This window comes from Pelobates fuscus, chromosome 2, assembly GCF_036172605.1.
Source record: "Pelobates fuscus isolate aPelFus1 chromosome 2, aPelFus1.pri, whole genome shotgun sequence".
In the NCBI taxonomy this organism is placed as follows: domain Eukaryota; kingdom Metazoa; phylum Chordata; class Amphibia; order Anura; family Pelobatidae; genus Pelobates; species Pelobates fuscus.
In genome coordinates, this window is record NC_086318.1 from 84,160,167 (window position 1) to 84,184,790 (window position 24,624).

The 24,624-nt window shown below is 45.0% G+C and overlaps 1 protein-coding gene across 1 annotated transcript in view; it reads left to right on the top strand.

Annotated features, from left to right (window-relative positions):
* The window catches only part of KLHL6 (kelch like family member 6), a 56,721-nt gene extending 41,864 nt beyond the window's left edge, over nucleotides 1–14,857 (top strand). The window contains exons 6-7 of the mRNA XM_063440958.1: nucleotides 9,415–9,628; nucleotides 14,192–14,857. Coding sequence (XP_063297028.1) covers nucleotides 9,415–9,628; nucleotides 14,192–14,493 — 516 coding nt within the window. The 3' untranslated portion in view covers nucleotides 14,494–14,857. The remainder of the gene's footprint in view (nucleotides 1–9,414; nucleotides 9,629–14,191) is intronic.
* Nucleotides 14,858–24,624: the final 9,767 nt, after the last annotated feature.

The window sequence follows — 24,624 nt, forward strand, 5'->3', positions numbered from 1 at the left end:
ATAATTTACACCTGTTATAGGATAATTTCAGAATGGATTTCTGAATACCACAAAATATGTTGTGGCACCAAGTCATTCTTTGGTTTGCATGCCAACTGGTTTTACAGGTAACAATTGATGCATTGTTGTTGACATTTGGTTTGTTTGATACACCCAAATGGTTGAATTAGTAATAACCCTATCAAGATCTGTACAACATTTAGTACATGCTGATCCACTGTGAGTGTTATGATATAATACCAATTTTATTGGTGTCTTTAAACATTATAAAACGCTTTTCATTATCTGTATTGGTGTTTACTTTTTTATACTTGACTGGTTTGTGTATCTTGCTTCCTCCTAAAGGCCTCTGTATATCTAGATGTGACTGTCAGTGCTGGGTTACAGCAAACAAACACAAAAATGCACTTATGTCACTGTGATGTAACTAGGTCATTAACATTGAAATGAGAGCCTGGTTAAAGAAGATCTACTGATTTACCTAGCTTTCTTGCAACTGTATTTTAATGCAATCTAGACCACAAATGTGACACCTATTTTGTGCTCACAGGAAGCATTGTCTTCACCTAAAACTTGCTTGTGATATAATTCTGAAGTTATTAAGCAGTACGCGTTGACTACATAATAGATAATACAAAGTAGCTGTGCATTTGGGAAGTTGCATCAGATGCTGTGTGTTTGTTTGTAAAAGCTTAAAAGCACTTGCTGGCAAAGTTCTAAAAGTGGAAAAATTTGTAGATCATGCTTTTTTTCCCGTGGTGAACTTGTCTCTGTGAATGTATTTTTATATATGTAATTCCCATTGTAAATTACAGGATGTGCCCTGTTTTCGAGGATTAAGATCATTGGGAATATTGTGTCTAATGTAATTCTGATGTCATGGCATCTTTTTCCGCTAACATTATGTAAGAATTAGCGCTTATACAGGTTAAATTACACTGAACAAAATTATAAAGGCAACACTTTTATTTTTGACCCAATTTTTCATGAGTTGAACTCAAAGATCTAAGACTTTTTCTATGTACACAAAAGGCCTATTTCTCTTAAATTTTGTTCACAAATCTGTCTAAATCTGTGTTAGTGAGCACTTCTCCTTTGCCGAGATAATCCATCCACCTCACAGGTGTTGCATATCAAGATGCTGATTAGACAGCATGATTATTGCACAGGTGTGCCTTAAGCTGGCCACAATAAAGGCCACTCAATATAAATAGAGAGAGCTCTCACCACGTCGAGCATATGCCACTGCTCCTCCTCAGGTAATGTAGGAAATTGGTAAAATGATCTCTTGGTTAAGGTGGAACTTGGAAACCACCTTAAGATAGAATTCCGGTGCTGGTCGGAGAACCACCTTGTTTTGCTGAAAGCTAGTAAAAGGTGGATCACAGGATAATATTTGTAGCTCACACATCCTCCTAGCTGAGATTGCTACCATCAATAGTACCTTCTGTGTAAGCAGTGTCAAGGAAGCTTGAACCAAAGGCTCAAATGGAGGCTTGGTTAAGGCTTGCAACACCAATGGGAGATCCTATGTTGGCATAAAAGCTTTCAGACGGGGGGCGGGGCCTGGCAGCCAAGATGGCCGGCTGCACATCTCATGAGCTCCTGCAATAACAAGCAAACTCACGCAATTAACGAGTGATCCACTAACGCCAGAGGCATACGGTGTTCGGGAACCAACTCAGCGGACAGAGAGGCACACGATGATACCGGCCCGACACCGATACGTGACGGCAAACCCGGCACCCGGCACCGGTCCGGAGGAGACGTCCGACCTCCTGACAGGGGCCACACGCCCAAACGGGAACCCACGGCGACCCCGCTACCCCCCCCCTTTGGACCGGCGGGGGATATCCCAGTCCTTGCGGGGTAGGAATGCACCTGCAACACAGCAGGACCAAGCGACATTACCTAAAACAAAGCGGACTCGCCAAGGCCCACCCAAGATGGCGGCACGGACGAGATCCACAACACAATGTGCACTCATCAAACCTCCCAGACACACATGGGAGTTCTACAAGCGGCTCGGTGACAACCTCTGGACAAAGCTGAAAACCAGGTGGCAGTACTACAAGCGGCTGATGAGACAGATGGCGGCGTGGATCTGCCCGGCAACCCGGCGCCAGCTAGGCGGGTACACCCCCCGTATATCAAGAGCAGCTCCCAACGGGAATCGGAACGTAAACACAGCACGGATGGAAACAGTGCCTTGTCTCCGGGGTGCCGGAGTTCGCGCTCCCACGCTCCAACGCGGATCCCTGCAGCCCTCAGGGAGGGTGCAGAGGCTACGTTTCCCGGACGCGAGCTCCCACCCGCAGCTGTACAACGGCGAGACTCCCGCACAAGCGACTCCTGCGAAGCCAACTCACCAACCCAGCCTCTCAGTGCCTGGCGCAGAATAACCCGACCTCCCGCCACCAGCACTGCCAACTGAGAGGCAGAACGTCAGCGTACCCTCCAGGACGCCATCAAAGCTGGATCCAGATGCAGAGGCACCTTGCCCAGAGTTCCCAGTAGAGACACTTGTAGAGGCGGCGGCTGGGACTTCCCGACATCGGGCATAGGCTGAAAGCCCCAACGTAAAGCCCAACAAGGACAATGCCTCACATCAACTGGTGATGACTCCAAGTTTTGTTTTTTGTTTGTTTTCTGGTTTGTCCTCTATATATAGACCTATGTTGTATGATTGGTAACAGCGGCCTTTTGGCTCTGAAGCGGCCACGTAGCCGCAACTATCGGGAGGCAAAAGCGCCTGCATGCATGCTTAGCAATTACCTGCTTCCCAGTATAGGACTTACCCTCTTTCCGAAGCGTATCTTATAGCTAACTCTGTTTTTACTGAACCACCGACATGCATAGCTAACCTATACCGAAGGCAGAATCCATAGCATCACACATTCAGACATACATGTATAACCTGGAACCCAACTATAGAACGACTGTACTAACACTAACACTGAACTGTATTTTAAGCTAACACTTATATACTATACCATAACAGGCATACTTCTCCAAGAATCTCACTGTGACTAACCAACCCTAGGCTGTCAGTTAAAGTATCTAGAGCCTAGCATTTGTAGAATTATCGTTTACAGACATAGTTTAAAATATCATCTATTTGTGCTATACCTAAAGATATGCCTAGCTAGACCCAACTTAATAACAGCAACCAATGCGCAGGTTGTAGCGATTCACAGGACTTAGCCTGTAAACCACTTCAAATCGAAACGCACTAGTCTGTTTAAACTGCTATTAATATATGTATGAAACCCTGTGTTGTTCACTGATTGGTTCAAACAATGTTTAAGCATACCCACAGATTGAATCTACTCTCACCAATTGAATATATGTGCAACTAATTTTATATAAAAATGAGCCTGATAAAAAAAAAAAAAAAAAGCTTTCAGACAAGGTAACATTTTAATGACAGCCCTCATGAAGCGGATAACCAAAGGGTCTGGGGCCCAACAAATACCCCTTAATGCAGGCAAAGAGGAAACTTGAACCTTAAGGGTATTGTAGCTTAGTTCTTTATCCAGTCCCGACTGAAGAAAGTTAAGTATAGTAGCTATCGGAGGTGGAGAAATATCCAACGCATGCTCCAAAAACCACGTAACAAACACTTGCCAAATTTACATAATAGATAATATATAGTATGAAGAGGAGGTGATAGCTTTTCGAGACTGTAATAAGGTTTTGATAACATAGCTAGTTATGTTTTACCTATAAGTGGCTCCCGCTCAATCTCCATGCCATCAAACCCAGAGCGTGAGAGTCTGGGTGAAACAGAGGACCTTGAATCAGAAGATCAGGCTGGGAGATTTCTGGAATGTTCCAGACTCATTCGAATCGCCATTGGGAACCAAGGATTTCTTGGCCAAAAGGGGAGAATTGCTATGGTCTCCACTCTCTCTCCCAATCTTTCTCAGGACCCAATAAATTAGAGGTATAGGAGGAAAAATGTAGGTCAGGTTGAACCTCCATTCCTGAGTCAAGGCATCCTGACCCCAAGCTCGTGGGTCGAAGTGTCTGGAGAAGTAATCCTAATCTGGAAAAGTATCTGGTTGTACTTGGATGTTGCCATCGGGTCTATCTGAGGTACTCTCCAACGTCTTGTCAGTTCCAGGAAAACTTCTGGACAGATGCCATTCAAACCTATCCAGGGTTACCCGGCTTAGATAATCCGCCACTGTATTCTGACTCCCTGGAAGATGGCCTGTGGAGTAGCCTTGAACATGTCACTGTGATCATATCAAGATTGGGTAAATCTCTCTTATCAACATGCGACTGTGGGTCCCACCTTAATGGTTTATTTATGCCACTGCAGCCTAGTTGTCTGAATGGATACAGATTCACTAGTGATATATACTTTTCCTGAATCTCTGGAGAGCTTTGAAAATAGTTCTCACCTCCAGGATGTTGACCACTGACCCTGAGCTACCTGGTTCAGGCAATGTGCTCCCCATCCTGGTGCACTGGCATTTGTAGTTAAGATTATCCAGTGTGGGTCTGTTAAGGGAAACCACCTGGTCACATTATTCTTCGTCAGCCACCAAGTGAGATGCAGTCTAGTCATTGGAGGAATCTTCATCAACTGATTCTAATTTCCCTTTGTTTTGTCGAATTTGGAAAGAAAAGCCTTTTGAGGCACATGCAGATGCCACTGTGCCCATTTTACCAGGCCAATCGTGGAGGCTAGAATTCCTAGAAGTTGCATGAACTTCCTTGAAGTGACCAGACGTTCCCGGTGAAATTATGAAATGAAGAGAAACATTATTTTGATCCTGTCTTGGGATAGGGAGCGTAAATTGCTGATTGTATTGAATTCGGCTCCCAAGAATGTCCTCTTCTGGGCAAGTATCAGGTTGCTCTTCTCGTGGTTTATCAACCACCCGAACCTTTGAAGTTCCTCCAGTACAACATCTCTCTGGGTTATCGCTGTCCTTGGATTTGGAGCTAGTAGGAGTAGATCGTCCAGGTAGTGGAATAAGTTGAATCCCAGAGTACTTAGCCTTACAATCAGAGTCACCAGGACCTTTCAAAAGAATGCATCATCAATGAACTCAGTTGCCATCTTTAGGTCCCAGATGAAGTCAAGCAGACCCCTCTTTCCACTTCTGAATCCAGCTCTCTGATCCAGTTCTTCATTGTTCTAGAAACTGCAGTAAGAGCCACAGCAGGGTGGCATCCTGCTACTGTTGCTGTGTATATACAACATTGATCTGCATCCAGTTTGTGGTCCATAGGTTCACAGAGGGATGCTGAGCTATCCAAAAGGTAGCATGGTTTTCCTTGCAACTCTGGATACTGGAGCATCTACCTTGGGAGGCGTAATCCACAGCTTAGAAGTGCACTCTTTCGGAGGGTTTAATCTTGCCAATTTACCTTGGAAGGCCAAGGTTTTTCCACGCAGCTGTAACTAAGTTATTAATGGACTTGTGTAGAGGGAAGGATAATCTTTGCTTATTCAAATCAGCAAAGTGCTTGTCTGAACTTTCAGCTTTGGGGACATCCTCAGGAATATCTAATGATTTCCCCACTATAAGGATTAATTTATTAATTTCTCAACAGCTCTAGAATCTAGGGCTTCACTCATCATTTTGCCGTCACTATCGCTGGGGTCTACCTGATCCCCCATAGGTTCAATGCCTTCAGAGTCAGAGGACTGCGAAGAGTCTTGACTCTGTCTGGGTCTTTTCTCAGACCTCTTTTTTACCTCAAGGGCTTCCGAAATGCCTTTATTACTATTCCTTCGCAGAGGACTGCGAAAAGTCTTGCCCTTATTACTATTCCTTATCCAAGATAGTAAATCTGTCGAAGGAGCTGGGGTTGTAGACGATGATACTGCTACTTTCTGTAGACTGTCTAAGCATAGCTGTTTACCCTTCAATGCCTTTCCATTGCATCCTGCGCAAGTGTTTTTCTTTTTTTAGTAGGGGAAGCCGTCGTATGTTCTTCATTACTATATAGTTACATATTTACATAGCTGAAAAGAGACTTGCGTCCATCAAGTTCAGCCTTCCTCATATGTTTTTGCTGTTGATCCAAAAGAAGGCAAAAAACCTAGTCTGAAGCTCTTCCAATTTTTCAAAAAACTAGGAAAAAATTCCTTATTGACCCCAAAATAGCAGCCAGATGTCTCCTTGGATTAAGCAGCTATTACCACAGTAATTAGAATATTATTTATGTTTTTGCAAGTATTTATCCAATTGCAGTTTAAACATCTGTATAGACTCTGACAAAACCACTTCTTCAGGCAGAGAATTCCATATCCTTATTGCTCTCACTGTAAAAAATAACTTTTCTTTGCCTTAGATGAAATCTCTTTTCTTCCAGTCTAAATGTGTGACCTCGTGTCCTATGTATAGCCCTGTTTATAAATAGATTTCCAGATAAAGGTTTGTACTGGCCCCGAATATATTTGTATAATGTTCTCATATGCCCTCTCAGGCACCGTTTTTCCAAACTAAACAGATTAAAAATGTTTAACCTTTCTCCAAAACTAAAATGCTCCATTTCTTTTATCAATTTTGTAGCTCGTTTCTGCACTTTTTCTAGTGCCATGATATCTTTCTTTAAAACAGGTGCCCAAATTTGCACAGCATATTTAAGGTGTGGTCTTACCAGCGATTTATAAAGAGGCAAAGTTATATTTTCATCCCGAGAATTTATGCTCCTATTTATACATGACAAAACCTTACTGGCCTGAGCAACTGCAGATTGACATTGCATATTGCTGCCTAATTTGTTGTCTATAACAATTCCCAAATCCTTCTCGTGTGTGGTTATCCCTAGTTCACTACCATTTAGGGTGCAAGTTGCTTGTGCATTCTTAACCCCGAAGTGCATAACTTTGCATTTCTCTACGTTAAATTTCATCTGCCATTTTAGTGCCCAGTCCCCCAATCAATCCAAATCCCTCTACAGCAAAGTAATATCCTGCTCACATTTTATTACTTACAAAGTAAAGTTTTTTTGTCGTCTGCAAACACTGATACATGGCTTTCAATTCCTATTTCAAGATCATTTATAAATATGTTAAATAGAAGTGGTCCCAAAACAGAACCCTGAGGGACACCACTTACCATTTTTGTCCAGCCTGAAAATTTACTATTAATGACAACTCGTTGTACTCTATCCTTAAGCCAATGTTCTACCCAAGAACAAGAATATTCATCTAGACCAATTTATTTTAGTTTGAAGACTAACCTATTGTGAGAAACCGTATCAAATGCCATGGAAAAATCCAAGTAGATCATATCCACTGCAACACCCTGATCTATACTTCTACTTACTTCTTCGTAGAATGCAATTAGGTTAGTTTGACATAACCTATGTTTCATAAAACCATGCTGATTATTGCTAATAACAAAGTTATTCCCAATGAATTCCTGAATATTATCCCTTAACAGCCCTTCAAATATTTTCCCAGTCACAGAAGCTCACAGGTCCATAATTTCCAGGCAAGGATTTTGAACACTTTTTTTTAAATATAGGAACATCTGCCTTCCTCCAATCCTCCGGTACAATACCTGAAACAAAAGAACCTTAAAAAAAATTAAAATACAGAGGTTCACTTATTTACCCACTTAGCTCCTTAAGTAGTCGTGGGTGAATACAGTCAGGCCCCGGAGCTTTATTTACATTATTTTCTTTAATAGCTGTAGCACCTTGTTTTGAGTTATCCAATCACAAGTTATCTGCAAGTTTTTTGCAGCAATCATTTGCATATCTCTTGCCATAGGATCCTCATTAATATATACTGAAGAAAATAGACCAGCTTTTTCCTTGTCTTCATTAGCTAACAAACCCATCTCTGTTTCCAGTGTACCTACACTTTCATTCTTTGTTTTCTTTAAATTGATGTACTTGAAAAATAAAATGGGGTTGGTTTTGCATTCTTTGGCTATCAATTTCTCATTTTCTAGTTTAGCCACTTTAATTGCCTTTTTAGCAAACATTATTGGCTTCCTTATATCTTATATAAGATGCCTCTGATTTGTCTGATTTAAATGTTTTAAATGCCATTTTCTTATATATAATCCCTTGTGTTACTTCTCTACTAAGCCACATTGGTTTTAATTTGTTTCTTTTATATTTATTACCCAATGGTATAGTATATAGTAAGATAGAAGAACAATTTTAATAATATATTAAAAAATAAACGAAAACCCAGGACTGAATAAACTTCGCTTACCTGGATTCAGAAATAGACATCCGAGCGTTAGCTGGAGAGGTCATAATGGGCTAACTAAAATAAATATATAAATACATTTATTAACTGTAATACATAAAAGAAATATTTCCAAAATAACATAATGTCTAACCAGACATAATTCTACCTGAGGCAATTTGAAACCAAGCCTGCTGGCACTTTAGGAACTTCTACACCAAGAAATACAGCAGAAAGCAGTATAACAGGTGCCTTTAAATACTTTAACCCCTTAAGGACCAAACTTCTGGAATAAAAGGGAATCATGACATGTCACACATGTCATGTGTCCTTAAGGGGTTAAACATCTCGTTTTTCAGCACTTACTAGTGTTGCCCATACTTAAAATGGACGCCACGGCATACGAATCCCTTAGTTCGCGTCATTTTTAAAAACTAAATAAAAGCACGAATTGCGCATGCGCCGGCAATCATTTGAATGAGCGCAAAACCATCTGAAACCAAGAAGCCGGTTTGTGCGATCAGCACGGGCAAATTTAAATGTAAATCTGAAAGAAGAAATAAATGTCAATTTAGAACTTAAATAAGAGAGAAATATGCTCTCTAACCTAAGGGCTGTTGGACAGGAAAATGACTGAAGACCTTAGGAACGGAGCCTCCTTTAAAGTCTTATTTTGGTCTGTCCGAACGTCTGTAAGGGGCGGAACTAACCCATATAAGTATAGACTGCCATGATTAGCCAGGAAAATATATATAACATACTCTTAGACCTTGGAATCCTTCATAGACCATCTTTCATGATACATGAGAAGATGCTCTTCTCCAGATTTTTGTCAACTTAGGCTTTAAAAAATGTAGGGACTACTATGTCTCTTGATATTTATATGTTTGCATTGTTATTTCAAAAAGGTACCGTTTGTGTACAGTGTTTTTGTCTTTTTTAATGAATTAGAAATATTTATATATTCCAGTTTTAATATTGAAAGTGAATAGTAATAACTAGTAGGATTTAAAGGCTACCAATTAAGTACACATGTGCACTGGTTAGGGGCCTTGGATATTTTTTGTGCCTAGAAAAGGTTATGAACCATTGTTTTAGTATAAACCTTTAACTTCTCTTTCACTGTTATCTCTACTCATTCGTAAAAGTTTTGTATTCCTTTATGAAAATTCACATATATTACTTTGTGCGATAGCACTAACTTATTGTGATAAGTACTCATTATCATGTTTGTTTTGTAGGTAGCTCCTTTATTGTTCAGTGTGAGTTCATTTGCTGCAGCAAGCTACCAGAACAAATTGTATATTATCGGCGGTGGACCAAACGGAAAGCTAGCTACTGATAAAACACAGTGTTTTGATCCCGCAACCAATAAATGGAGTTTTAAAGCGCCAATGCCAGTGGAAGCGAAATGTATCAATGCTGTTAGCTTCCATGACCATATTTATGTTGTTGGTAAGTTGTTGTTCTTTTTTTGTTGTTTTTTTCGTACTCAAATTTACATACAGGCTTGCAACGCCACAACAACAGCAATATTCATTGACATGGCAGAGAAAACAGCACTTTTTTTTTAATGTTAGAGAAAACTAGCTAGGCGTACATGAATTCATAATAACATTAAAAAAACATAATGACTGTTATTATAAGGGATATTACGATTATCTAACGTTTGCCGTAAAAGTGAATTTCCCCGGGTGTATATTAACGTGTAGTAAAAAAGGAACAAAAACAATTACAATTAGCCCACAGCTACGGGTGGAACAGGCTGCCTTTAAGTGTCCCACTGCTCATCCTATGCCCCTCAAGAAGGTCATATAGACATGATGATAGAAAGGGCAAGATTCTTGTGTCTGGGGACCCCACCAGCTCTTAAAGAGATTACAGTTTCCTTCACCTGACCCATAGGTCCCATGTGAAGCTGCAGGTAGCACTTGAGCTGGAACCTGGGGATCATTGTTATGCTTCCTCGTTGCATGTTGAGTGAGTACTTGCCTCCGTCTTCCCACCAGTTGCACTGCTTTAGTGCTTCGCCTGGTGCATCCCGGCTTGGCTTTTTTTCGGCAAAAGGCCAGATTTTAGCTGGGTTGCGGTGTCTGGCTGTGGCAGCTGCTGCTGGAATCTGTTCCAGAGTTGTGTCCAGAAGTGCTCGAAGGCCTTGTCTATCTGGCCTTCCAGTATGGCCCAAGTCGTGGGAGACAGGAGTGCAGAGGGCATTGTCTCGGCGGCCATCTTGGCTCGCAGCCTGCGGTAAGCCCTCTCCATGGGAACCATTGAGTGTGGGCAGAGTAAGTGTGGCTTCACCTCAGGAAGGACTGGAAAAACCCCCACTGGTCCATAGGGGGGAGTGAGAGCATGCTTGGTCTCCGTAGTCAGCTCGAGACCGAGGAGAGCGGCCGCCTCTCCCCATGTCAGCCTCCCATAGGTTGCACTTGCTTTCCATCGCATGTCTGCCAATCACCAGCTTCAAAGTTACTATGTTAGTGGCCATGGCTAACCTGAGGGTGTCTGGCTTATGTGTGCGCTTAGGGAAGCAAGCATTGAAGGTTAAAACCTGCTGAATTGGAGTCTTAGACCCAGAGCTCGGATTATGTGCGACCAGCTAGCCCCCCTTTAAAATATATATATTTTTTTATTGTAACACTCAAACACATTTAAGTGATATGAATTTTCTATGCATTTGCTTATTTTATTTTTAACTGAAGAGGCTCAACACAGACATATAATAGCATTTTCTCAAAGCCTATAAAATAAATTTGGACCCAATTTAAAAAGTGTGTCATTCTTGAAAAATAGCTCACAGGGGCTCTGGCATGATGGACATTAAAGAATTCAGTTTTTGCAATGCTCCATATTGTATCTACATACTGTGTTAGCTATACCACTGGTAAATGTGTGGATATGTAGTTATTTCCAATAAAATTCATGCAGTTGCACTCTCTTGCTGAGGTTCTGCTTTATCTCCTGTAGAAAAATCTATAAGCATGGCCACTACTGGACGCACATACATACACAGTGGCGGCCATGTTGAAAAGAGCAGCATTACATTCTAGGTTCTTATATCTGTTTTTACGGGTACAAGCACCATGACTGTGTGTATTCTACCTGTAGAGGGCCTTGTTATACACATATTCTGGGTTAATGCATTTAAATACACCTAAAATGTAAAAAAACTGAAGAAGTTTCATTTCCCTTAGATATATATATTTATATATTTTTTTAATTCTTTATTTTGGTCGTGCATATAGGAAAAAATACAGACAGGCTTACTATATGTCACATTAGCGTGATCAAGCATCAATAAAACATGTTTAAAGCATTAAGTGACATATGAAGAACATGCACATTTTTATAGTCTATGTTTAAACAAAAACAGGTTTAACGTTAGTAAGTCAGGCGTTACTGAGTGGTTAATGTTACATGCTTATAATACAAGAGTGTAATAAAGGTCGTGTATCTCAGGATGGTGCCAGGCAGACAGGCTTATTAACATGAGAGTGGCATGTGGAAGGCCGTCAGGTGGCATGACCCGTGTGTGTAGCGCAGCATTATGCGATTGGAAGAGCATTGTTATAAGGGTGCTAAGTCTAAAAGAGAAGGAGAAACATGCAGGCAGTGTGGATGTCTGAAGTGTATATAGGGTGAGATATTCATGAAAAACTGCCAGGCAGGCAGACAGGCTTGGTCCCGTTAAGTGAGTGAGTGACAGGCCTTTTGAGAGCCTGTGTGTCATATGTAGTGAGATATTACCCCTGTCAATAGTATTGTGAGATTGCCAATTTAAGTAAGAGCGGTCAAACCGTGAGTTCTTCTTTAAAGTTCTTCACTTTGGTGATTCACTGTATATGAGGCTGCAGTGTGGCCTGGACAGTGTCCCTTATGGCAGAGGTTATAAGTATGAGCCTCTGTGAGTCCTGGCATGTGTGTGCCCTGTCAGCCTATGCCCAGCACAGGGAATAAAGTTAGGGGTGCTTGGCAGCCCTGGCAGAGGAGAGGTAAGAGTCCCAAAGTCCCCAGTAAGGCTCCCCTCCCGACCCAGACCTTGTAACTTGACTTGTTGGTTGCCAAGGTCGCATTGTGGAGTTTGGTGGAGTAGTCAGCCCTGTCTCGTGCTTGGGAGAGGTTCTGCCTCGGCTTGTCAAAGGTCTGTGGTCTGGTGGGTTTCTGGGTTGAGCCTGGTGAGTTCGACTGATGGGCCCTGTAGATCCGTCGCGTGGGTTTAGGTTGGTGCTTTACGGCTCTCTGTGTGTCCCTTGGGGGTAGTCCCCTGGGGGGCCTGGGACCCCTCATCCATTGGTGGCGTGTGCTGGGACCTGCGGACTGCGGCAACCCTGGTATCGGGTGTGGCGTCTTGCGTGCAGGCGTCTCCTTCTGTGCCCGGCTCTCGGCAGGCCCTTTCATCGCTTGTGATTGAGCTGTCTCGCCTCCCGGCTGGGGACTGACCGTGTGTGCGGTGCATCGCCGCTGCAGTCTCCGCCAGAAGCGATTAAATATTTTCTCTAGCTTCGCTTGGGTATCTGCGGCATAGTCATATGGCCGCCCCTGCTCCAGGTCCTCGCCTCGTGGGCGTCCGACCTCCGCCATCTTTGAGTGTCGGGGTTGATTCAGAGTCTTCTCGCTGTATGGTGAGCGTGAGTACAGTGTACTGTCTCTGTGGGGGACCGGGATGACCCCCGCCAGTCCGGGGGGGGGGGTTGGAGTGCCGCTGTTTCGAGTCCCTTCTCGTAGCCCAAGGGGATCGGCCGCTTCCCCTCAGCTCCGTTCCAGGTAGGCCGCAGCAAGGAACACAGGGTTTGGGCAGGGTAAGCGCACGAGTGAGGTGTTGTTTAGCTTCCCTGGGTCCCCCTGACCTTAATTACCCTGTCGGGTTCGATTTAAAAGCCGTGCCCGCCGAGTTATGAAGCTTAATTTAGCGATGAAGTCGGGAGCTCCGGCTTTCTGCGTCTGGCTCGCTTGCAGGTCAGGCTCCGCCCCCCTCCCTTAGATATATTAAGCAAATTAATTGATGTATTTAGGAAAACATTAATGTATATTAACACTTTGTTATTCCAACACAAACTTTTACACAGAAATATTTAATGTTAATTGTTGCTGAGTGGTCATTGTAAATTTAAACCTACATGTAATAATACAAAAAATACTTGCATGGTAACTAGCATGATCGGGCTCTATTTGTTGTTCTACAACGTATGGTTCTACAATTTGTCATTTAAAAAAAAAAAAAAGAGAAATCTTGGAGTTCTATAGCAGAATCCTCTTACAGAGAGAGAGAGAGATGTTTCAATTTTATTTAAAGGGTCACTAAAGACATCCAGACCACTTCCTCTCAATGAAGTGGTCTGGATGCAGAGGTCCTGTCGTTTAAACCCTTTAATGTAAAAGATTGCTGTGTTGTAGGAAAAGCTATGTTTACATTAAAAGGTTTAATACCCCTCTAGTAGCGGTCTTTGTGACAGCCACAAGAGGCACTTCAGCCTTCAGAAGTGAGTCAGACTCGGCTATTCAACCAAATGCTGCTCATAGGAGCATTTAATTGGAGGCGTGCAACTTTGCCACAGATGCGTTTCTCATCCTCATTGCTTCTCTTTGAGAAGCATTGAATTGGACGAGATGACAGAAGAGGCAGCAGGTTTGCTGACAGACAGGCCGCTGCAGCGGAGTTGTCTTGGTGCTGGAAATTAGGTAAATATATATTAAGCTTCAATTTTACATCAGCAAAGGTTGGTGGAAGAGGACATAGCAATAGAAGGGAACAAATAATCCTGAAAAAACAAGTGTTTTCATGAATAGGTTCCTTTCAATTCTCAATTCTTCTCACTTTCTTAAAAGTTTAACGACCATAAATTTCCAGAAATCCATATATCATCTCTCTCTTGATAATATTTTAGATACTTTGACTATCTCTGTAACCAGTTTGGTAAAATTTTTTGCTTCATATGCATAAGACATATGAAGAATATCAGAGGACATTGATCATAAACAGCTTTTTGCATGGCTAATTTATTTATTTATTTATTTTAGGTGGCGCGATGAAAGCCCTGTACTCTTACAGCCCTCTTGAAGACAATTGGTGTTTAGTGACCAAGTTTAGTCATGAACGAGCAAGTTGTGGTATAGCTGCGTGCTGCAATAAAATATTCATAACAGGTGGTCGGGATGAGAAAAATGAAGTCATTGCAACAGTTATGTGCTGGAATACAGAGAACGAGAAGTTGACCGAAGAGTGTGTACTACCACGAGGTGTATCCCATCATAGCAGTGTTACCATAAGAAAATCATACACACATGTACGGAGGATTATTCCGGGAGCTGTCTCTGTCTGACTCTCGTGGGACATAGTTTGAGCATCCTCTAACCTCAAATAAACATTTAACAAATTCTCAATTTTTTTATATTTATTAAAAAGCTTATCAAGCCAAGCTATGAAATGACAGTATAAGTGAGATTAATCTGTGCATTGATTACACGTGATGTTAAAATAACAAGCTTTGGGGCACCGCCATGTGGAGTATGCCACCGAAGATATCCAACCAAAATTCACTTTGATTGCATTTTATAATAAAATGTTGTTTACACTTAATCTTAAAGACAACCTAAATCAGTTTTATGCTCGTTGTGCTAACTTTATGAAAGTCTGTGTTGTCTACTGTTGCACTGTTTCAATAAAGGTATTCTTGAGTTTTGTAATTATTACTGCATTCCTTCTTACTGAACTACATAGATCTCTTGGTGTATTTTACCTTGGTGTAAAATAATATCTGGCTTTGTTAACTCAGGCTGTCCAGTTAATCCTATGGGGCATGAATCCTATTGAAATTTTTGGAACAGTATGGTGATACTTTCATTAGGGAAAAGGGAATACATGGCTCCATGTACAGAAATTCTTGCCCCCCCCCCTGGATTTTTCAGCTTGTTCTGCTAATTTTCGTGTGAGATTTAAAATGACTGCAATACCGGCGCCGGACAGTAGGTGGTGGTGTATGGAGAGAGACAGGGACAGGAAGCTGCATCTATCCCTGCTTCTCTCTGCTGAGTGTAACCGCAGGGGAGCAACACATGCAGCCAGAGACAGCCTACAGATCAGGTAAGTGAGGGATGGGGTGGGGGTTGGGGTTAAAATAGCCTATATATTAGGGGAGTATGGCATGGGGGGGGGGGGGCAGCAGCCTATATATTAGGGGAGTATGGCATGGGGGGGCAGCAGCCTATATATTAGGGGAGTATGGCATGGGGGGGGCAGCAGCCTATATATTAGGGGAGTATGGCATGGGGGGGCAGCAGCCTATATATTAGGGGAGTATGGCATGGGGGGGGGCAGCAGCCTATATATTAGGGGAGTATGGCATGGGGAGGGCAGCAGCCTATATATTAGGGGAGTATGGCATGGGTGGGCAGCAGCCTATATATTAGGGGAGTATGGCATGGGGGGGGGGGCAGCAGCCTATATATTAGGGGAGTATGGCATGGGGAGGGCAGCAGCCTATATATTAGGGGAGTATGGCATGGGTGGGCAGCAGCCTATATATTAGGGGAGTATGGCATGGGGGGCAGCAGCCTATATATTAGGGGAGTATGGCATGGGGGGGCAGCAGCCTATATATTAGGGGAGTATGGCATGGGGGGCAGCAGCCTATATATTAGGGGAGTATGGCATGGGGGGGGGGCAGCAGCCTATATATTAGGGGAGTATGGCATGGGGGGGGCAGCAGCCTATATATTAGGGGAGTATGGCATGGGGGGCAGCAGCCTATAAGGAGAGTATGGCATGGGGGGGGCAGCAGCCTATATATTAGGGGAGTATGGCATGGGGGGCAGCAGCCTATATATTAGGGGAGTATGGCATGGGGGGGCAGCAGCCTATATATTAGGGGAGTATGGCATGGGGGGGGCAGCAGCCTATATATTAGGGGAGTATGGCATGGAGGGGCAGCAGCCTATATATTAGGGGAGTATGGCATGGGGAGGGCAGCAGCCTATATATTAGGGGAGTATGGCATGGGGAGGGCAGCAGCCTATATATTAGGGGAGTATGGCATGGGGGGGCAGCAGCCTATATATTAGGGGAGTATGGCATGGGGAGGGCAGCAGCCTATATATTAGGGGAGTATGGCATGGGTGGGCAGCAGCCTATGTAATAGGGGAGTATGGCATGGGTGGGCAGCAGTCTATATATTAGGGGAGTATTGCATGGGGGGCAGCAGCCTATATATTAGGGGAGTATGGCATGGGGGGGGGGGCAGCAGCCTATATATTAGGGGAGTATGGCATGGGGGGCAGCAGCCTATAAGGAGAGTATGGCATGGGGGGCAGCAGCCTATATATTAGGGGAGTATGGCATGGGGGGGGCAGCAGCCTATATATTAGGGGAGTATGGCATGGGGGGGCAGCAGCCTATATATTAGGGGAGTATGGCATGGGGGGGCAGCAGCCTATATATTAGGGGAGTATGGCATGGGGGGGCAGCAGCCTATATATTAGGGGAGTATGGCATGGGGGGGGGCAGCAGCCTATATATTAGGGGAGTATGGCATGGGGAGGGCAGCAGCCTATATATTAGGGGAGTATGGCATGGGTGGGCAGCAGCCTATATATTAGGGGAGTATGGCATGGGGGGCAGCAGCCTATATATTAGGGGAGTATGGCATGGGGGGGCAGCAGCCTATATATTAGGGGAGTATGGCATGGGGGGCAGCAGCCTATATATTAGGGGAGTATGGCATGGGGGGGGGGCAGCAGCCTATATATTAGGGGAGTATGGCATGGGGGGGGGGCAGCAGCCTATATATTAGGGGAGTATGGCATGGGGGGCAGCAGCCTATAAGGAAGGTATGGCATGGGGGGGGCAGCAGCCTATATATTAGGGGAGTATGGCATGGGGGGCAGCAGCCTATATATTAGGGGAGTATGGCATGGGGGGGCAGCAGCCTATATATTAGGGGAGTATGGCATGGGGGGGGGCAGCAGCCTATATATTAGGGGAGTATGGCATGGAGGGGCAGCAGCCTATATATTAGGGGAGTATGGCATGGGGAGGGCAGCAGCCTATATATTAGGGGAGTATGGCATGGGGAGGGCAGCAGCCTATATATTAGGGGAGTATGGCATGGGGGGGCAGCAGCCTATATATTAGGGGAGTATGGCATGGGGAGGGCAGCAGCCTATATATTAGGGGAGTATGGCATGGGTGGGCAGCAGCCTATATAATAGGGGAGTATGGCATGGGTGGGCAGCAGTCTATATATTAGGGGAGTATGGCATGGGGGGCAGCAGCCTATATATTAGGGGAGTATGGCATGGGGGGGGCAGCAGCCTATATATTAGGGGAGTATGGCATGGGGGGCAGCAGCCTATAAGGAGAGTATGGCATGGGGGGCAGCAGCCTATATATTAGGGGAGTATGGCATGGGGGGCAGCAGCCTATATATTAGGGGAGTATGGCATGGGGGGGCAGCAGCCTATATATTAGGGGAGTATGGCATGGGGGGGGCAGCAGCCTATATATTAGGGGAGTATGGCATGGGGGGGCAGCAGCCTATATATTAGGGGAGTATGGCATGGGGGGGCAGCAGCCTATATATTAGGGGAGTATGGCATGGGGAGGGCAGCAGCCTATATATTAGGGGAGTATGGCATGGGTGGGCAGCAGCCTATATATTAGGGGAGTATGGCATGGGGGGCAGCAGCCTATATATTAGGGGAGTATGGCATGGGGGGGCAGCAGCCTATATATTAGGGGAGTATGGCATGGGGGGCAGCAGCCTATATATTAGGGGAGTATGGCATGGGGGGGGGGGCAGCAGCCTATATATTAGGGGAGTATGGCATGGGGGGGGGGCAGCAGCCTATATATTAGGGGAGTATGGCATGGGGGGCAGCAGCCTATAAGGAGAGTATGGCATGGGGGGGGCAGCAGCCTATATATTAGGGGAGTATGGCATGGGGGGCAGCAGCCTATATATTAGGGGAGTATGGCATGGGGGGGCAGCAGCCTATATATTAGGGGAGTATGGCATGGGGGGGGCAGCAGCCTATATATTAGGGGAGTATGGCATGGAGGGGCAGCAGCCTATATATTAGGGGAGTATGGCATGGGGAGGGCAGCAGCCTATATATTAGGGGAGTATGGCATGGGGAGGGCAGCAGCCTATATATTAGGGGAGTATGGCATGGGGGGGCAGCAGCCTATATATTAGGGGAGTATGGCATGGGGAGGGCAGCAGCCTATATAATAGGGGAGTATGGCATGGGTGGGCAGCAGCCTATATAATAGGGGAGTATGGCATGGGTGGGCAGCAGTCTATATATTAGGGGAGTATGGCATGGGGGGCAGCAGCCTATATATTAGGGGAGTATGGCATGGGGGGGCAGCAGCCTATATATTAGGGGAGTATGGCATGGGGGGCAGCAGCCTATAAGGAGAGTATGGCATGGGGGGCAGCAGCCTATATATTAGGGGAGTATGGCATGGGGGGGGCAGCAGCCTATATATTAGGGGAGTATGGCATGGGTGGGCAGCAGCCTATATATTAGGGGAGTATGGCATGGGGGGCAGCAGCCTATATATTAGGGGAGTATGGCATGGGGGGCAGCAGCCTATATATTAGGGGAGTATGGCATGGGGGGTCAGCAGCCTATATATTAGGGGAGTATGGCATGGGGGGGGCAGCAGCCTATATATTAGGGGAGTATGGCATGGGGGGGCAGCAGCCTATATATTAGGGGAGTGAGGCATGGGGGCAGCAGCCTATATATTAGGGGAGTATGGCATGGGGGGGGGGCAGCAGCCTATATATTAGGGGAGTATGGCATGGGGGGGCAGCAGCCTATATATTAGGGGAGTATGGCATGGGGGGGCAGCAGCCTATATATTAGGGGAGTGAGGCATGGGGGGCAGCCTATAGATTAGGCAAGTGAGGCATGGGGGGGGGCAGCCTATAGATCAGGCAAGTTAGGCATTGGGGGGGCAGCCTATAGATTAGGCAAGTGAGGCATGGGGGGGCAGCCTATAGATTAGGCAAGTGAGGCATGGGGGGGCAGCCTATAGATTAGGCAAGTGAGGCATGGGGGGGCAGCCTATAGATTAGGCTAGTGAGGCACGGGGGTGGCAGCCTATAGATGTCAGGATCGGGTCAGGGATCCAACACGCAGAGTACAAAGAGTAGCTGATACGTATACCGGTCCTTAGAATGGCCGGACTAACGTATAACTACAATAGAATGGTCAGAGACAAGCCGAGGTCGAGGATAACAGAGGACAGGTAAGCGAGAGACAAGCCGGGTCAAGGATAACAGAAAGGCAGGAGAGTAAACAACAAAGCCGGGTCAGAACCAAAAGACAAGTGAATAATAAAGCACTGTGTGACTAGGCGGACTAGAACCACGACAGGGCAATGAGTGAATGAGAGAACCACCGTTAAGTATCCTGGCTAGGGAGAGGGGACACGCCTCCGGCGAGTCCTGATTCGTCTCCCGAGATTTGAGTGGCAGGATGTTTCGGGTTAGCGTCATGACGTCTACCTCCGGTCCTTCTGTTATAAAAGGAAGTGACTCCCTCGCGGCCGGCGTTAGCAAGACCGAGTGAACCGCGGGAGACCGAGGAGACATGGCGTCCGGACGGATAACCTTCTAAGTCTCTACCTCTCTCAAAGGTAGAGACTCCAGGTACCCTGACAGTACCCCCCCCCTCAGATACGCCCACCGGGCGGAAGGAGCCGGGGCGAGATGGAAAGCGGGAGTGAAATGCCCTGCGAAGACGAGGAGCATGAACATCCTCTTGTGGTACCCAACTCCTCTCCTCAGGACCATATCCCTTCCAGTCAACTAAATATTGTACTCGTCCCCGGGAGACACGAGAATCAATAATGGAGTTAACCTCATACTCCTCCTGACCCTCCACCTGAACAGGGCGCGGAGGGGCGATTGTGGAGGAGAATCTGTTACAGATTAGAGGTTTCAACAATGACACGTGAAAGGAGTTCGGGATGCGTAAAGTAGCTGGAAGAGCTAGACGATATGCCACTGGGTTAATTCGAGTCAAGATCCTGTAGGGACCAATATAACGAGGAGCGAATTTCATGGAAGGAACTTTAAGACGAATATTCCTAGTGCTCAACCACACTCTATCGCCTGGAACAAAATTCGGAGCCGCCCTTCTACGTTTGTCAGCATGTTTCTTTACCAGTACAGAATTGTGTAGAAGAATCTGTCGAGTCTGATCCCACAACTTCCTCAAGTTGGCCACATGGACATCAACCGACGGCACTCCTTGGGAAGGAGAAACCGGGGGAAGAATGGATGGATGAAAGCCATAGTTCATGAAGAAGGGACTTGAATGCGTGGAGTCACAAACAAGATTGTTGTGCGCAAACTCTGCCCAAGGAATCAAACCGACCCAATCGTCCTGGTGTTCGGAAACAAAACAACGTAAGTATTGCTCAATCTTCTGGTTAGTTCGTTCAGCAGCTCCGTTAGACTGAGGATGATAGGCGGACGAAAAATTCAATTTGATGCCTAATTGAGAACAGAACGACCTCCAAAAACGTGAAACAAATTGGGAGCCTCTATCAGAAGTGATCTCAGAAGGAATCCCATGTAAACGAAAAATCTCTTTAGCAAAGACCTCCGCCAATTCAGGAGAAGTCGGGAGTTTAGGCAAAGGTACGAAATGTGCCATCTTGGTAAACCTATCGACTACGGTGAGGATAACAGTGTGTTTTTTAGAAACCGGCAGATCCACAATAAAGTCCATTGCCACACAGGACCAAGGTTTGTCAGGAATTTCCAGCGGTTGTAGAAGGCCACAAGGAAGCGTATGCGGTAGTTTGGTTTTAGTACAGACCACACAAACCCCGATAAAATCCTTAATATCCTTCCGTAACGACGGCCACCAGAAATCCTTGGAGATCAAAGAATACGTCTTGCGGACACCCGGATGACCAGCCACCTTACTCTCGTGAAGACACTGTAAGAGCTCCAATTGAAGTTCAGGAGGAACGAAAAGTCTGGAAACCGGAGTCAGTCTAGGTGCCAGATGCTGCAAGTTCCTTATCTGATCAAGTAGCGGGGAATGAACTTTGAGAGTAGTGTTAGCGATAATGTTACACTTGGGTACTATAGAGGACAAAACCGGCTCAGATACGGCAGCAGGTTCATATTGGCGAGATAAGGCGTCGGCTTTAGAATTCTTAGAACCTGGCCTATATGTGAGTACGTAGTTGAAGTGAGTGAGAAACATGGACCAACGAACCTGTCTAGATGATAGTCGTTTAGCCTCCCCAATATAGGATAAGTTTTTATGATCCGTCAAAATAGTAACAGGATGCAAAGTACCCTCCAATAAATGTCTCCACTCCTTCAAGGCCATTATAACCGCTAGTAGTTCCCTGTCACCAATGTCATATCTGCTTTCAGTACCGGACAATTTTTTGGAAAAGTATCCACAAGGATGTAATGGTTTATCTACACCCAACCTTTGGGACAGAACAGCACCTATACCTGTCTCAGAAGCGTCTACTTCGAGTAGGAAAGGTAGAGTAGTATCAGGGTGAACTAAAATTGGTGCGGAAGCAAACAGCTCTTTGAGTGTCTCAAAAGCCCGAAGAGCTTCAGTAGACCAATTCTTAGTCTCAGCCCCTTGTTTGGTCATGTTAGTGATGGGAGCAATGATAGAGGAGTATCCCTTAATGAAACGTCTGTAGTAATTAGAGAAACCAATGAATCTCTGGATAGCCTTGAGACCCTGAGGTAAAGGCCAGTCTAGTATGGATTGGAGCTTCTCCGGATCCATTTCAAACCCTTCCCCAGAAATCACATAACCAAGAAACGTAGTTTGGGATTGGTCAAAGCTGCATTTCTCTAGTTTGCAGTACAAGCCATGCTGAAGAAGTTTGTGTAAAACCCTCCTGACTTGCCTGTGGTGAGTCTCAATATCTCTGGAATGTATAAGAATATCATCAAGGTATACAATTACACAGTCATCTTGAAACTCCCTAAGAACCTCATTAATAAGGTCCTGAAATACTGCCGGAGCATTGCAGAGACCAAAAGGCATTACAGTATACTCATAGTGCCCATATCGAGTATTGAATGCAGTTTTCCACTCGTCACCGTCGTGGATTCTCACCAAATTATAAGCACCTCTAAGGTCTAACTTAGTGAAAATTTTAGAACTTTTTAATCGGTCAAAAAGCTCGGTGATCAAGGGAATCGGATAAACATTTCTGATGGTTATCTTGTTAAGACCTCGGTAGTCAATGCAAGGTCTTAAAGAACCATCCTTCTTTTTAACAAAAAAGAATCCAGCCCCAGCAGGAGAGGAGGATCTTCTAATGAACCCCTTGTCTAGGTTTTCACGAATATACTCTTCTAGAACTAAGTTTTCATTCGTGGACAAAGGATATACATGACCCCTGGGGGGCATGGTACCAGAAAGTAAATTAATTTTGCAATCAAAAGGCCTATGTGGTGGTAAGGTATCAGCCTTTCTTTTGTCAAATACTGCCTTTAAATCTTGATACAAGGACGGTATCTGTACTTTGGTAGAGTCAGTAGCGTTATTAAGTGGGTTGACACTACAAATAGGTGACACTTTCTTTAAACAACTCTCTTGACAATTCTGGCCCCAAGAAACTATTTCCCCTGATCTCCAATCTATAACGGGGTTATGTTTCTTAAGCCAGGAGTATCCCAGGACTATGGGAACAGAAGGGGATGAAATGAGTAGTAGGGATATTTCCTCCTTGTGTAGAATACCAATAGTTAAGTAAAGAGGTGTGGTCTCCCGGGAAATCACAGGCTCAACTAAAGGTCTACCATCAATGGCTTCAACAGCCAAGGGTGTCTTCCTTAACTGGGATGGGATAGTGTGTTTGGTGAGAAACTTTTGGTCGATAAAACTCTCAGCAGCGCCGGAGTCTATCAATGCCATAGTTTCTAAAGTTCCCTTCTCCCAAGTTAAAGAGACCGGTAATAGGAGTCTATGTTCTTTGTAGTTATGAGTAGAGGACAAAATCGAAACACCCAAGGTCTGTCCTCTAGAGAAACTTAGGTGCGAGCGTTTCCCGGACGGCTGGGACAGCTCAAACGTACATGACCTCTGAACCCACAATACATACACAGTCCCTCTCTTCTCCTGTACTGTCTCTCCTCCTCTGAGAGACGAGTAAGGCCTAACTGCATAGGTTCTGAAACCTGTGGATCTTTGGTTTCAGCAACTTGAAATGATGGTACTAGTCTAGAGAAAGATTTAGCGGTTCTATCTCGAGTATTCTGTCTCTCCCTTAGGCGTTCGTCAATACGGGAGATAAAGGAAATTAAGTCCTCCAGATTCTCGGGAAGTTCTCTTGTAGCTACCTCATCAAGTATTACATCAGATAATCCATTTAAGAATACGTCTATATAGGCCTGTTCATTCCATTTTACCTCTGCCGCCAAAGACCTGAACTCTAGTGCATAATCCACAAGTGTTTGGTTGTCTTGTCTAAGGCGCAACAGTAATCTGGCTGCATTGGCCTTCCTGCCAGGAGGGTCAAAAGTTCTTTTAAAAGCAGCTACAAAGGAATTATAGTTATAGACTAATGGATTATCATTCTCCCACAACGGATTCGCCCATCTCAGAGCTTTCTCAATGAGTAAGGTAATAATAAATCCCACCTTTGCCCTATCAGTAGGGTATGAACGGGGCTGTAGCTCGAAATGAATACTGATCTGGTTCAAAAAGCCACGACACCTCTCAGGGTAACCAGCATAACGTACAGGTGGGGTAATTCGGGAAGAAGCACCTACAGTAGCTACCTCTAACCCTGAACCCACAGAAGAAGCAGAAGTGTTACGCCTCTCCTCAGGTGGATTAATAGGGCGAGACAGCAGCGCCTGTAGTGCCAGAGCCATCTGATCCATCCTATGATCCATGGCGTCAAACCTAGGATCAGGAGAACCAAGCTGACAATTTGTACCTGCAGGATCCATGGCCCTGTCGTAATGTCAGGATCGGGTCAGGGATCCAACACGCAGAGTACAAAGAGTAGCTGATACGTATACCGGTCCTTAGAATGGCCGGACTAACGTATAACTACAATAGAATGGTCAGAGACAAGCCGAGGTCGAGGATAACAGAGGACAGGTAAGCGAGAGACAAGCCGGGTCAAGGATAACAGAAAGGCAGGAGAGTAAACAACAAAGCCGGGTCAGAACCAAAAGACAAGTGAATAATAAAGCACTGTGTGACTAGGCGGACTAGAACCACGACAGGGCAATGAGTGAATGAGAGAACCACCGTTAAGTATCCTGGCTAGGGAGAGGGGACACGCCTCCGGCGAGTCCTGATTCGTCTCCCGAGATTTGAGTGGCAGGATGTTTCGGGTTAGCGTCATGACGTCTACCTCCGGTCCTTCTGTTATAAAAGGAAGTGACTCCCTCGCGGCCGGCGTTAGCAAGACCGAGTGAACCGCGGGAGAC